Source organism: Lepisosteus platostomus, chromosome 6 (assembly GCF_059453375.1).
Source record: "Lepisosteus platostomus isolate fLepPlt1 chromosome 6, fLepPlt1.hap1, whole genome shotgun sequence".
In the NCBI taxonomy this organism is placed as follows: Eukaryota; Metazoa; Chordata; class Actinopteri; order Semionotiformes; family Lepisosteidae; genus Lepisosteus; species Lepisosteus platostomus.
In genome coordinates, this window is record NC_142616.1 from 40,889,510 (window position 1) to 40,906,087 (window position 16,578).

General features: G+C 37.2%; 1 protein-coding gene across 1 annotated transcript in view; it reads right to left on the reverse strand.

Annotated features, from left to right (window-relative positions):
- The window catches only part of ablim1b (actin binding LIM protein 1b), a 155,346-nt gene extending 139,076 nt beyond the window's left edge, over positions 1 to 16,270 (reverse strand). The window contains exon 1 of the mRNA XM_088635884.1: positions 16,079 to 16,270. Within this exon, the coding sequence (XP_088492010.1) occupies positions 16,079 to 16,091 (13 nt within the window). The 5' untranslated portion in view covers positions 16,092 to 16,270. The remainder of the gene's footprint in view (positions 1 to 16,078) is intronic.
- Between the last annotated feature and the right edge of the window lie 308 nt (positions 16,271 to 16,578).

Genomic DNA, 16,578 nt, shown 5'->3' on the forward strand with positions numbered 1-16,578 from the left:
TGGAGTTTTTGTCAGGGGAGGGAAAAAAAAGTCAGAAGCACACACAACTTTCATCGCCCAATCAGGGGCTATAGAATGTGAATAAGACGAAGTCCCTCAGCAAGTGTTTCAAAAAACAGTACGCTTTCAACCTGTTTCCGCACAACAGGCATGTCCTGTCATTCGCCACCAGAGACTTGTTTTTTCTGGTGCTTGCAGCATGTCAAGTCACAATTCAATACAAATTGCTAGCAGACACAAAAGTAAAAAAAAAGGGCATTACAATAGCAAAGAGGCGATGTGGATGTCCGATCATGTTTATTTAAATTATGAGACTTGTTTTTAACCTAAATATTTTAATGCACAGAATATTGATGTCTTCTTCTTCATTACAGAAAAGTGTTTAAGGTCCAAAAATTTCAATAACTAATGAAAGATACCACTTGTCTTTTCACTTAATGCAAAGAAATTAAAATGTATGAACATATTTGAGTCAATATTTCACCATGTGCTACATTCACAAGCCAGCTGCAATTAATTTGCTAACAATTATTAAAAGCAACCACAACGAAACAGAGCACTTAAAATTTCAAAAGGTTTACAATATGCAGCACTTCACTACAAACATGGAGTACTTAAATTCAGCCTATCAAAAAGAAGGCATTTATTAAAAGACCATTTATAAAAATGCCCCATTAAATGTCTGACACTCTAGAATTAAGGATCACAGACTCAGTAACTTACTCAAATAAAGACGTACACTGTAGATTGGGAAAAACCTATCCCATCTAGGATTTAATCAAAGGCAAATGAAGTACTCACAGCTATTGTGCATACTGCACGTCTCAGCTTATTTCAGGGGCCAGCCCACTAAAATGAAGGAATAATTCCAGCCTTAAGATCAAAGCATTGCTTGGCGTCTGGAAGGTTTGTTGGGTAAATAGCACATCCAGTCAAACTGTGGCACGTTGCCTGCCAGATCAGCTCCATTGGCAGGTAGGCTAGCATAGTTACGTCTCATCCTATTAAGGATGAATGTGTTCTAAGTTTTAGATTCAGTTATGATCTAATTAATATAATTGTGCTCATATATTGTGACAAGTAACTCTAGGAACTCCAAAAATGCAGCAATGGAGCTAAAGTTTTTTGACTGGGATTTAGTCTGTCAAATGGCTAAGACTTTAACTAAATAGTGCCTTATTTGCCAGCATAATGACAAACCTCATTCTCAGTTTAGTGAGTTTGAAAATAAAAAGAATACAGTTAAGTATCCTAAAAACTCCATTATGTAACCCGACTACAAACCAACTTTCCCAAGTAATGCTAGCCATTTATTTAAAAGAGTTGCTCACTGCAATGATACTACCAGCAGCACATTTTTTAACACGAGATCTAAACATTTGAATGAAGAAAATGTATACAATTAACTTGACTCAAGTTTTAAAAAAGTAATAGTAATAGTAATTGTACACCCTATGCCTTATTTGCTGCTCAACTGGTACTGTACATGCTGTAAGTTCAGAACAGACAGTGTGTGGTTCAGCCCCACTAAGAAAATAAATGAAGGTTTTAATTTAAAAAAAGTATCAGGTTCCAACCCAAGAGGGAGAAAGAACCTGGAGCACCACTCAACTCTGAAACACATTGCACAACTAGTGGCACAATTACATTAAGTGGAACGCTAGGAGTTCTGCACAGCTCATTGCCAGGTTAAGATGTACATCAAAGCCTGCGTATCACCCCACCCCTCCAAACAAAGACAAGGGAAATTACACTGCCCTGACATTCCTCATGGTCCTTGCCAGTTCCCAGGAGACTGAAAAGGTGAGTCTATGACAGGCTTGGCAATGTTTTATTTTACTATGCATTTAAAGCTAGTATAATGACCTGTCTTAATCATACAAGACTCCACCTCTCCATGAACAACAGAGCTGTGCCCAGGCCATGCTGAGAACTGCAAATCAGCCAACATTAGAAGGAACGCAAGTTGGACTGTAGAGCTCAGACATCACTGGTTCAGAACTGGATTATGCTATTAGCCAGTGCTGTCAAGGATTTCTTAAAGAGCATTAAGCAATTTCCAAGGACTATTGATGTTAAGAATGTATTAAGAGCTGCATCTTCTCTCCATCACACAGATGAACTCTGCTGATGGAGTTCTGGGACTACAGTCTGAAAAATTTAAGACTGGCCAAGACTTTAAGAAAGTATGCATCTAGATTGTCTCTGTCCCTAAGTGGTAATAAGGATAGACAACTTATTTAACAGTTATCCATCCATCCAATTTCAAAGTGCTTTATCCAATACAGGGTCACAGGGGAGCCAGAGTCTACCATAGCAAGCAGTGGGTGCAAGGTGAGATACACCCTGGATGAGACGCTAGTACATCACATGGCACACAGAGACACACACTCATACCAGATCCAGCATGTCTTTGGAATGTGGGAAGAAGCTGAAACAAATCCATGCAAACATACAAAGAACATATATCCCAGTAACTGAACCCAGGACCCCCGCTCTGCAAGGCAGCGACGATAAGCACTGTGACACTATGCCCTATGAAACTTTCATTGAATCTGTCTTAACATTCATTATGTTTGCTGGTTTGGCTACCATAATACACTTAATACCAATAAAAACAGACTGAGCAGGATTGTGAAGGTAGCCAGCAAAATTATTGGTGTAAAAAAAGTACAGCTTTCAGACATCTACATCAAACATATAGTGCAGACAGCCACTATAATCACTGACTGTCAGAACCACCCATTGCATAGTGAATTTGACTACCTGATTTAGACTACCTAGATTCAAGAGTAACAGAATTAAATCATGTTTTATTCCCACAGCTATCAACCGCTCAATTTGGACAACTGACTATACATTTACTTTATCTACTGTATATACATGTATTTTCTCACCATACATCAGTTAAATGTACAGTATTGTCTAATGTGTTATATCTGTTAAATGTATTGTGTTATGTCTTTACCTGCCTGCAAAGCAAATTTCCCAGCTGGGACAATAAATAAGTATTTAATACTTATCAATTATTAAAATGGAATTTATAAAATAATTCCCGTATTACAACTGAAAAAGGTGAACTTGTCCCTCCTTCCTTAATACATTTGCTCTGTTTCTTGCTACTTTGCCATTGTGTTAGTTTTGATATAGGGTAAGAAAAGAGAGCAGAGCACTCTACTGTACAGTATATCCACAAGTCATTAAGCAAACAAAGATTAAAATCAAGATTTTCAGATAACATTAAATTCAGAACCTTGACAATGTGAAAGAAATCTTGTTTAAATGCAACCTTATTTATGCCAGAACATTGATGTGCACATTCCATTTTGTTTATTCATCCAAGGTTAGATAGATTGTCTGCTTCTGCCCATTATAACAAAGCCTACTATCTTTTTGTCTTGAGTATAAAAGCCTCAACAACAAAAGCAGGATTACAAGTACAAAACACTATGCATACCTGCCCCCTTTTTTCAGAAATCACATGTAAGAGCTACACTTGCTCCATTTGTGGTGAAGAGTTCCAAATGTATTTTCTATAATGTCAATTCTATATTCACATGCCTGTGGCATTTTTTTTTATTTTTAATTCTCACTTTTTTTCCTTTTATCATTAGCATCATTTTCCTGTTCTTATTGTAAAGCATTGACTTTAAGTGGGGTTATAAATGCAAAAACTTAAGTCTTGTATATGCTTTGAATGCATAAACATCCCAATCATAGAGAAGGCATAATGCTTTACTTGAAGAATACTTTATAGTCCAACTGGAGCCCCATAATGAACAATAAAACCAGTTTTCAAGCCTGAAATGACAATACATGATTGCCACAAACTTACCGAATAATAAAGTATTTTAAAAGGCATTGAAAAAAGTATGATAGCAATTCCACAAAACCTGTATAAATGTACAAAACCAAATGCTGCTAGAAGATAATATCAAAAAGGCAGACATTACATTGGTCCCTTTAAGCTCTCACACAATTCGCTGTCTACATAATTAACACTATCTTCCATTTAAGCCTGGTATCTTGACCTTACCAGAAAGCCAGAGAAGAAAGGGTACATTTTGAGGTAGCTTTGGATAGCTACAGGTGAGATTACCAACAGGTATAAGCAGATGATGAAGGGGTGGGGGGTCCTGGTCAATTAGTCTAGTAACCAAAATAAGAAAAAACATTCAAACACAGAAATATAGCATAGACAAAAAACAAAAAGGAGGGGAGGAACAGGAGTAAGACCAGAGAGAAAGATACACCATTAATTAGAATTGTGCCATGCAAGAGGATTTATTTCCTTATCAATTTTGGACACAAGATTCTGGCTAATTTGTACCTTATTTTAAAAACTCCAATTTCCTTTATTGCAGAATACTTAGGCTAAATATGTTCTCTTCTAGGTTGAAATAACTAATTGGTGATTTTTAGAATAGTGAGAAGGATTCTCTTTCACTTTTTGCATCCTTATTGTAGGAAGGCAGATTTAGTGCTGGGTCGCAATCTTTTATTTAGGATAGAGGGCATTTCTCTTGGCCTGTCAAAGTATTGCATAGGATTTCAAGTTACAAGAGCTTAGCATTCTAGGTTTACAGAACATAGGCCTCTGGCATGTATTGTTTTGTATACAGTTTAAGTTTTAATGCTTTATGTTTAGGTGTGTTATGTTCTGCTAATAGATGTCAAAGTTGGAAGGTTATTACTTTTTCAACATAAAAGAACTGTCATGCACCAAATTATACCTACAGCTCAGGTCTTCAGGAGAATTATTTTAGTTCAATAAAATAATATAATGATTACAGAGATGTTTATTTTGTGCTATTTATCTGATGGATAAATTCATTATGGTGCATTTATTCATTGGTACTTGTTAACAATAGGTAGCATGTGGGGCCACAGTAGGTAGCAATAAAACCTATACTTCATGCTTTTCTCCACGTTGCAGATGCAGTCTTTGGATTCTGTCCTATCAGGGGTCCTGGCTGGGGCCATTGAGCATTTGTGGAATGACCCAATATGTTGTGTGACATCAACAGCTCAAAAATCCTTTGTACAGTCATTAATGTTTAAATCTTCGTAGAGTAATAGGACAGTGAGTTGTACGGCACAAACGTTTACACATTAGGATAACTAAGACGCTCTGCAAGTAAATCCTAAGGTTCATTCTATTTAATTTATTCCTTGATTATGTCTTGTGTTTGAGGATGACCATTCACTTTCAGGATCATGGAAAACATGTTTCAAACACACTGTGGTAAGGAATGCAGATATTGTTTCAGGAGATGTGCAAGTCAGTCTAGGAGAACTTTGACATTTCTGCTTTGCATGCTTGTTTCAACGTCTTTGTGTACCTAAGTGCTGGTCTGCTTTCCAGCTATTCTTCCTCCATTTGGTTGAATCAAGAGGAGTAATATCCCAGGAAATGATATCGATGTTGGATTTTTTCATTTTCATTCTTATTTCATTGAAATGCTTCTTTTGTTCTCCTCTAGTGAGATTGTTTTGCGTAAGATGGGAGAAGAAAGCTTTAATTTGAATAACAAATCCAATCCAATGGCAAACGATCAAAGTGTGGGAGAGAATACCACTGATTTGCTTCAGTTGAGCAACGAAATATTTTGAAGGCAGCATTAGCAATTAGACTACTGTTAAAGATATCCCGTAGAATAATCATGTTATAGCCCTGTACCCTCAGGCAGGATGATAACTGCAGAGTAGACCAGTTTCAATTTTAAACAGCACGGTCCACAACCTTTCCAATTCCTTAGCCTATAGTTGCAAACTTTGACTCATGTTAAGCTTTTGTCAAGAGCAGCCATCTGTTTCCCAATGTATGGGAAGGGCTTTATGTTCTTCAGCAATAAGAACTTGCAGATCAATAAATTCAGTAAATATCAACTTCAGTAAATTTATTGCCAAATGTCAGGTGTGCCTTGACAGAACTGCCTCTCATTGCAAACCAGCATACAAGAGTTTAATGACTGAAACCAGGATGGTTTTAGTTTCAGAGAAGAACCTTGGAGATTAAATAAGCATCTTAGCTGAACTCCAGCAAGAATCCTTCTGTAATCAAAAACAGCATGGTACTCGAATATTGAAAAGGTTGATAAGATCCTAGTTTAACTCCTGTGTAAACTTCAAAAGGCTTTGAATGTAAGGATTACTGCAGGCATATTATGAAAAAGGGGGCAAAGGATACTAAAGAATTTTGGAGGTTACAGACTTCAAACGTTTCTACCAGCATGCCTCAAGAGTCAGAGTGCAACAGTTTTGTGTAAATAAATGCTAGTTAGAGGGGTTTGTGATCCAAAACATTTTCCTGTATTTAATGGGAAGTAAAATTAGGTTTCGTGGTGGTCAGGAACCAAAATGGTATTCTCTGTAATACCCCATTGAGTTTGCAGGAATGTGAAAAAATTTATAATAGGCACGTCCAGAAAACAGACACACAGACAACTATAAGGTACAAAAAACTGCCCTTTTATTTACAGTGGCAGTAAAATAAAAGACACCATACCAAAAGCCTAGCTCCTTTCTGAGCTGTTAACTATCAGAGGCAGATTCAGAACCAACCCTGAAAGCCTTTCCTTCCTGCTTTTTCAGGTTGGTCACCTGACCAATTGTCTTCCAGCAACTGGACAAGATGATTAGACAGCACCATCTCATTCCCCACTGCTTTATGGGGAATGTGGTCCAGCCATTTGCTTGAACCTGGTGCCATCTTATTATCTCAGATGTTTAATCAAAATGAATGTTGTTCAGGTTAATTTTAGTTAGTTTAAATCATTTTGGATTACTGTATGATGAGGGTAGTGTCCCTATCCACTGTTCTTAAAAACATCATCCATCACTTCCTATGGCTTCATTGTTCTATTTTGGCATAATGAGTTTAACCACCTCATTAAATGCTGGTCAAGCTCCAAGCTCAGCTCTAACTGGGTACTGTGGGATATAATTGAATACATCATCATTTACAATGGATTCTTTATTCATAAGATTTCTTAAAATGCCCTTTCCAGCACACATTGACCCCTCCCTTCCCCTGATCAAGTCTACCCATTCCTCACCTGTCAAAGAGACAGGTCATTGGGTACTCAGGTCATCAACAGTCTCTTTAACAATGAAAAATGACAGAGATATTGCTTATGTCTGCAAATTACTACAATTATGTCTGTACTTCATATCACAAGTTATCTTTATAGCTTCTTTGAGACTTATGAGCTTTTAAATAATGCAACCAAAAACATTTTTGTTGGATCATTCACTGCTTAAATATTACTTTTCTGCAGATACAGCTTGTTGTCTAAGCAATGTTTGGGAGCCACCTTAACACTGAATTATGAGGTCATAACTGAATAGATAAGAAAATGACTGGTCCAGAAGTAATGAGCTCTTGTTTATTACTCAGATGATAAATTCCAGGCACAGAAAATGACAGTCTATAAGGTGGCAGTGTCTGGATCACGTCTGGACAATGGCAGTGTCTGTTGCTGGGATTTTTTGTATTTCATGAATAGAGCTTGACATTTACAATCCCATGCTCTGAACTGTGGGTAAGGGAAAACATATTTCCATCTCCAAGTAAAATAAATCTGTTTTCCTTTCAGATTCAACAAAGAATTTGGTGAAGCTTAACACAGAATTCATCCTTAGTTTTTTTCATCTGAATGAAAAGTTCGAACAGGGAGCTCATGAAGGTGGGCCAAGTTGTTCTTAATGGAAATCCACACAAGATTCTTCCTCTGATTGCTCTTTCTAGAACGAATTATTGCTGCCTTCATGTTTTTATGCTTCCTTTTTCCACCTTGTTGGGTTTCCATCAGGAAGGTAATGTTGATATCACATTTGTACAGTAGAACATTTTTATAGCAAGTCATTTTCTGTACACTCCTTTAGGGTCCTGATGTTTTCAGGTGGCAGATTTTAATACTGCATTTTTTTATCAAGAAAGAGGATACCCCTGGATGCAAATATCCAGTCAAGAATGATAAGGTAGATGTTAAAGACATCTTTTTGTAGCCCTTACCTTATTCCATAAAAGGAATTAAGACAATGGATCCTAATAAGAATTTCTCGCTTACAGATGTTGAAATGCAGTTCTGCCACCACCATGACTCTCATCACTATCCCATTTCCATTGCAACAACCTAGTCACTCAAATACTTGGATATTGCGCTGGGGAATGGAAGATGCCTATATGCAACATATTTTACGGTGAAGAAACTACTTATGACTGTAGTGCTCTGCAGTAATTTTTTCAAACACCACTTGTGCTGGGGCATTTCTGATGTAGTGGAATAGGGAATGCAAAAACAAATCACAAAGATGGAGCATGTTAATGTATTGGTCTTGGCAAGGTGTTGTGAAGCATTGTTTTCCACAAATTCTGAAGGACTGTTTGCCTGCCTGAACCATCTTTCAAGATTACAAATTACTAGTTGTTAACACGAGCACAGATGGTGAGCAACAATACACAGACTTAATCCAGCCTACAATGTAGTGGAACAATATTGTGTGTGGCCTGACTTTCAACATGTTAAATTACCTCCTCACCTCAATCAAGCATCTCAAGGAGGGGATTCTATGCCTATACACAAGTTGAAGTCACTCAATGTCTGCTGCATATCAAAGGACAGAACCTAGAGCAAGACAGAGCAGGACAAGAAGTAATTACATATCAAAGAACAGGACAAGCAGTCAGATTGTGAAATAAACTTCTTTCTGACAGTATATAAGAGCTGGGAAATCCTTGCAGTTTGTCTGTTCTGTGGCGCAGACCCAGCATGATTTCTGTCATTTTTGAGCTCACTAAAACTGAATCTGCACAAGACTGTGTCCTGCTCCTCTGATGAAGAATTTCCAACAACAGCATTACCCTTTCTGCCAATTTAGCAACATCCATTGCAGCACTCTTTCTTTTTATTTCCAATACATTGTCACTCAGGACACTCATTTCCTCCTTAGGTTCACACAGAGGGGTCCATGCTGAAAAAATGTCCTTTCAGTCTACAGAGATCTTTTTGAACTGCATTACTCCACCCGAAAATTGTACAATTCTGCATTATTTCCCCTGAAATATAGAAACAATGCAGAATTTTCCACTGCAATGCACCTTTAACAGCAAACCTTGAATACCAAATATTCTTACATATGCTTGAAGTCACATAAGACTGTACAGTTTGGCATGCATCACTAAGAGGCTATGCAGATGGTTAAAGCATACACTAAATTTATCCCAACTCCCAAATGTTCTACTTAGAATTCTGAGCTTGGTTGGTGCTTTGAATACCAGAACATGACCTTGCGTTAATGAACTAACGCCCATATTAGTCATTTATAACAACAGCTCTCAAATGTGCTAAATATAATCAAATTTCATTGTCTATTTGAAAGAGTGGCAGGTTTTATAACTCTTACAAATACATTAAAGGGAAAAGATCATCTTGCCAATGTCAACACTTACAGTGTAATAAAAATAAATCAGAAGTAGATTCTAATGAACCAGTTAAATGTGATAAGTCTGCCCAAGTAATTTCTGTGCTGTGCTCTAGCAACATGCCACAGCAAGCATTATGGAGTTGGTAGTCCATTGTAACTGATCAAAATATGAGCAATACCTCCGATTTACACATTTCTCATCTTGTGTAATTGACATCTGAAAATAGTGCGGAAGCTTTTTTCTAAAGATATTATCTGTCATTGCAAAGACTAAGTTTTGAAATGAGTAGTGTTAGTCCCACCTTGGGACTTCCAGTAACCTTCAGAGTAACATTCCAGCAGCAGAAATTTGCTTCTCCCACCCCCAAAAGGCAGGGATCCAACATAAGCAATACAGAAAGCACAAAGCATTCAACTATTCATTCTGTTCCAAGTCATTTAAATGTTTGGATAACTGCATAAATAGGCAACATGAAATAAACCCGTAACTGCTGTTATAACACATTTACAGGAGCACGTTCTAACAAGATACGCAAATATCATGCTTGCATATCATTACTGGTACTTTCAGGACCACAATTCTCTCAACCTTCAACTATTCAAATTCTATATATTAAATCTGTGAAAATACTCTCTGTGCTGTAGATAGAATCAGATTCATCTTTCTCTCCTTCCCTGGCTGCATGGGAAGAGCAAGACCACGCATGACTATGTGCTACCCCATCTAGGCTCTCTATCCCAGACTGGTAAAGTAAGCAACCTGGAAGTCAAACCAGTAGCTTCCTCCCTCCTCATCGTGCAGCACTAAACAAGGGAGATCTTGCCACTGTTCATTTGGAAGACTTATTTTTCTCCCCTGCCACCATGCGCCCATTGTGCAGTCTGAGTCATTAGTTCCGTCTGACTGACAGGAATGCTTCAGCATTGTCTGCCAAAGCCTCAGTGCTGAGAGTAATAATTAACAGAAAAAGGACTTCCTGGTGGACTCAAGCCCGATTAGTCAAAAAGATAATAATTAAATCCCTCTGCATTTATAGTCTAGAAGCCCCTATTCACTACTGAGCTCAGCCTGCGTTTCGCCTCTCTGTTATCCACCCGCCACTGTTGCTAAGATACAGAAAACAAATGAGCAAGCAGAAGACCTAGGGATCGAAAGCGATTGGACAAAAGGGAAAAAAAAACAGAAGTTGCTTAGGAGGACCACTCCAGGGTTTGACATCATAGTACCAAATACCATCTCAACTGTGTCATGGAGCATAGGGAGGTGGCAGCAGAAAAAAAAAAACTAATTTATATAAATTGGCAAAACTTGAGTTTTAAATTGGGTTTTGTTAAATAGAAAAGCATCACTTTTTGAACTTCCTTAAAATCCACACAACCTAACTTTCAAATCCAAAATGAAAATCTTCATGACTGTGTTCTAGCAGAAAATATGCAGACATAAAAATCTCCTTAATCCTCAGCTGCACATACTGTCAGCTACACTTCCTTTGCAATTTGCCATTTTCAGAAGCAAGCAAATTGATGGTGCCCTTCCACCAGACAGCAAACTGCAATCAGCCAGATGTTCTCATGCTTTTCCCCAAGTACACTATTTGATTCTTTCCTTTATTTGATAATAGGCCTCTCCCTGCTGAACTCATTTTCAAAATGTTTCCTTTGGTACCGCTTCAAGTATGTCACATAATCGGCATCAATCCATTCCAGTATGACTTCATGTGCAAGTTTCCAAAACTTCCAGGTGCAAAGCTGAGTTTTTTTCTAGGTGGTATAGCTATGCAAGGCAAGATTAAACTGTTCCCAATCTGCAAAAGTGCAAAGAGTCACGATGGCCCAGCATAAGCCCAATTGTTTAACCTTTTATAGCACTCTTTCTACTCTTCATCTTTCATCCATTTTTCACACTTCAAGACTTGGATTAATCTACTGGTCCCTACGTTTGAGGTCAAGAAAGGTCAGCAGCACAACTTTTTTCAACAAATACTGTACTTTTATAAACAAGCAATCCTTCAGAATTAGTCATTTCCCTTTCGAAAAACTTTTAAATACCTGTCAGATATTACAATATTTTTCAGATATTACAGTATTTTGATCTGCCACTTCACTTTCCATTCTGAACAGAATTTCAAAGACCAAACTTTCAACTATGGGTTTTCTCTTAAGCAAAGCCAGATGACAAATACATTTTCTGCATTCCTGACAGCAATTTGTAGGGCAGATTGCCTCTTCTTAACCACACAAACCCAGTTTCAGAGGCTACTTTAACTGAAAGTAGTAAATAGTGCAATTAAAGTCCTCAAACCTTTTTGTCAATCTATACACAGAAATGTATGTATGCTCATAACAAGCTTTCAATTTCCAAGTCAGATTTGAAAAATCTATATATTTTATGTACAATTAAAAAAAATGTTTCCATGTTTCCCCAATGTCTGGTATGGAAGCAAATATTCAGACAGGGAACAAAGCTTGAATAATTGACACCCTGATATTACATTCTTCTCAGGAGCCTCCGTATCGGCTAGCTTCTCAATTAAAGTCAGATGAGTCAAGCTCAATACGTACAGTAGGTACCGAGAAGTCAGATGGAAACCAATCAGTTCATTCAAAATGAAAAGATTCCAAATTTTGTAGCACTGCCAGATGAGTTGAGATAAATTCTACAAATAACTCAGTCCATACATTTTCAACAGGCACAAAGCAGGATACAACCTGGATGGGAGGCCAATCCACTGCAGGGCACACAAAGACACAGACTCACACTAAAGCCAATTTTTCTAGAAGCCAATTAGCCTACCAGTATGTCTTTGGACTGTGGGAAGAAACCAGAGCACCTAGAGCGAACCCTCATGAACATAGGGAGAACATACAAACTCCACACAGATAGCACCCCAGGAATAGAACCCAGGCCCCAACACTACAGGGAAGTAACGCTAACCAGTCTGCCACCATAAATAACTCACTTAATGTAAAATAAAGATTATTAAAATTAAGTAATTTTCAACATTGCTTTCCAAGATTAATACAAAAAGACTTTTTTCAAGGTTCAGTATTTTTAAAATTGTTATGACTATTTGTGGAAATGTTATTTATAATCTTAGTGCTAGTAACTTAAGCGTGATTTATGCTGTACAGCAGGTCAGTTCAATACAAATACATAATACAAATGAATTACACAAATCTAAATTTGAGTTTAAATGTTTAACACCAGACCAAAAAGGGAATCCCAACTGAAAAACGAGATGACTGTACCACCATCCTCATCCTTTTCAAAACCCAGTAATTAAAAAGGTTTGAAGTATTAAATGCACATTAAACCAAAACAGTTTATGGAAGGCGACAATTTCTGGCACATTCTAAAGTCCATTAAAATAGTGGGCAAATTACCTCCCAGTTATCTTTTTGCTCACACTCTGCATTTCAGGCTGAACTTGTTTCAACTTTTCAGAACTTGACAACCATTTAAAACAATCATGAAATCTATATGGTTAATGTGTATCAAGAAAATTAACACTAGGATTGGAACTATCCCAGTTGATACCTTGCTTATATTGGATAATTGATTGATTATACAGTATATTGCTCATATTTTCCATTCACCGTATCCCTAGTTTATTAATGCTAAGAATATTTAGCTGTGCTTAAATTAAAAAAGTCAATAAATTAGCTTTCATGTATTTACACAATTAAGTCTACACAATAGAACTAAATACTACTATCTGCACTAGAGTATAATTAATCTTATGTTGACATACAGTATATTTTAAAAGGATACCCTCTTAAACTTATTAAGTGTAATTCACTTCATCGTTATTGCCATCTTTGCCAAAACAATGTTTCAGGTATTCCAAACAGTAACTGAGTTAATTTGTTAATAAAGTCTCAGCTTTTCTTAGCAAGAAGAAATTAAAAAGCCTGGTATACAAAAAACAATCACAAACATGATTCCAGGTATTCAGAGTTATAGCCAGGATATCTCAATAGTGATACTCAGATGAACTTCACCACCATCCCAAATGCAACCAAAGGGAAGATGCTCATCTCGCGACAAAGCAGAAATTCTGTACAGCAGGTCAGGTGCCTTAAGCACTATCCAATGTCATCTAAAAGCCATACTGTACCTATGCTTGACAAGGTTTACCACGGTAAATCTGCAAAGTATGATTTGATCTTACTAAGCAATTCTAACCCTGATTGTTTGCTACAAAGGCAAAGCACATTACCTTAAAAAAAAAGGTCTAAAACCATGGGAAAAGGTGGAAACACTTTTAAAAACAGCACCACAAGAGGTGTGCCAAAATGTTTTTTTTTTTAAATAGAGTTAGCACTGTGAAGCACCAGTATACAAAAATGTACCTTCTGTCACCACAGTCTGGCAAAGCACAAAAGCATAGAGAATGACCAAAGCCATATAAAAGTTCAGTGCAAGAGAGAAGTTAAAAAATATAGATCTAAGCCCAACCAAAATAAGTCAAATTACCTTGCAAAATTTACCACGGTGACTTTTAAAAACAGCCTTCTCCAAATCCTAGTCCAACTTCACTGTTCTCTAATCCTTTTAATGTACAAAAGAAGGTGCCTAATCTGACAGTCTTGGAAAAAATGCATTTCCTCTGGTTACTATGGATGTTTGATATCCATTTATGAGTCTAAAATGCCACAAAAGCTTTTTGGAGTCTTTTGGCACTAGGCTGTTTTATTAATGCTGTGATCATCCACACAGAAAAATGAGAATAAATCAAAGGTAAATCATATCGCTGAATTACTGAAATTTCAAATAAGACTACAAAACAACCAGGACAAACCCTCATGTCATAACCTATATTTAAATGTACAAACATTGCACTTATTTATAGTACGTTTCAGTAAGCACAGGAAAGATAGGACTTCTCATACTTGCCTGACTAGTTCATTGATTTATGGTGTCCTGTGTGGGTCCTGGCAACAAAGAAAATGTGTCACCTATTCCAGCCACTGAGGCTGTATGATTAATACTGTGGGTAGCACTGCTGAGAAAGTGCATCAAGTAACCAAACTCAGAAGAATCATTTTAGTGGGCTAAAACGGAACATTTAGTACTAACATTTTTACAAAAATACACTTTGTAACCTTGGGCTGTTCGCCTTATCACTGTGGTTTAAACAGGAACTACAGTGTAGCACATTAATAATAAATGGAGTCTGCCAGATGTAAGCATTGGAGACAAGCGATTATAGTCTACACGTTTTCGCAAAATTAAAATTACCAGGTTTAGGCATACCTAGGATCAAGACGGTGTCTGACTAGCTCTGTGCCAGGAAAGCAAGAAGGTTTAAGGTTCAATCTCCCTACATTGGTTGTTGTTGTTGTTGTTGTTGTTGTTGTTGTTGTTGTTGTTGTTGTTGTTGTTGTTGTTGTTGTTGTTGTTGTTGTTTTCTACAACTCGCTCTGTATATGTTCAAGGAGCAAAAGTATTTTTGCTTAAGAAACGTTATGCCAAGAGTCATGCCTCCTAAACGCAAAGCAATGCGTTTTAACCTTCAAATTTCGAAGGGTCAATAAAGTAGCTGCAATCCGTCACACTACAGTAGTTGTTTTTCCATTCATTTGCTTTAACTGCACCCTTGGGGAAATTTTGTGACCATTATACTGCAAAAGACAATAATAGCATACTCAGTAGCATAAAAACGAAACTCCGTATTGTTGCTTTTGTCAATATTTCAGCTGGTGCATGGTTGCAAAGTCTAAAGAGAAATATTCATTAACCGCCGACAGCAGCTTTCTTTTACTTGTCAGGATCTCAGTTTATTTTAATAACAAAACGTCACAATTTACTGTCAAATAGTGTAAAAATGCAGTTGCGTAACTTATAGTTCGGTGATGAAAAACATTCACATCAACATTCAAAACAACAAGCTATCGATTTCAATTGGTTCTCAAACCGCGATTTAAGTGATACCCCAAAGCATGCTCGTTACAGCCAAACAACCTCAATGAGATAAAGCGATGCAGCAGGAACTGAAGATAAATGGTATACGGTGTACTGAATGAAATATTTCCGAGTCTTACTGACCAGACTCTACTGCAGATAGTAAACCTTAAATTAAACCATTAATAACTCAATCTATTATAACGATATCATAACGTATACTGTATATCAAGTACTGTACTTTGCACTCATCATATTCTCAAAAAAGCCTCATTCAGAAACAAAACCAAAATTATCTAATATTTCTGTGGGTTTTCGCAGTCGCTAATGGTTGTCTTTGAATAGAGAAAACGAGTCTTCTGTAAATGAGGCTACAGGGAAAAACTAGGCATCCACGAAACGATCCAGCAAAAAGGTGTCCAAAATCTGTACTGTAGTGTAAATGGTTAAAAAAGCAGTGCAGCAGATCCATTTTAGAGGAATATGTGAGAAACAATACCACATAAAAGATGACAGGTAATTAAGACGCCATAATTCCTATGGACAAAACATATACAGTATAAGTTGTTTAAGTTAATTCAACTGATACCCTAACCTGGACCATCTGGGCAACGTAAACCGACCCTTATATAAGGGTATAAATAGGTGGTCGACTAGCTGTTAAGGACAAACGCGGTTTGTTTGCACTACAAGACACAGCATACTGCAGCACAGCATCTACTGTAACTAGAGCCCAATACTCACCTCTCGTAGACATGTCTGGCAGAAGAACGGTCTATTTTCTTTTTCCTTATGTCTATGCGAAGCAAAATGATGCCCTTATAAATCAACCGTTTCTGAATCCAGATGGCTCTCTCGATAGCTTAGCAGATCAGTAATGAAGGACAACTTTTCGGTTATTGCTCGGAAAGAACGGACACAGCCAAAAGGTCCATGTACAATAATAACACTAGGGGAAAAATGCAGCCAATACAGAAATAGGCTGCACAGTACTGGGCGTGTCCTGGGTGCCTACAAACGTCAGGCTGCTTTGTATAAAATTAATCTGCATAGTAAATAATGAAAATGTTACGAACAATTTATATATTGTAGTCTGTTATCTCTGTGGAATGTATTTAAATGCAGTTACAGTACTTAAAATAAGGTGTGGGCCTATACTGTACTTCTAGATCTATTAATTAGTTTCTATAAACGTGACAGTATCACCTTGGTGGCAGGGTTTAGTCTAAGGGCTTATTGAAACA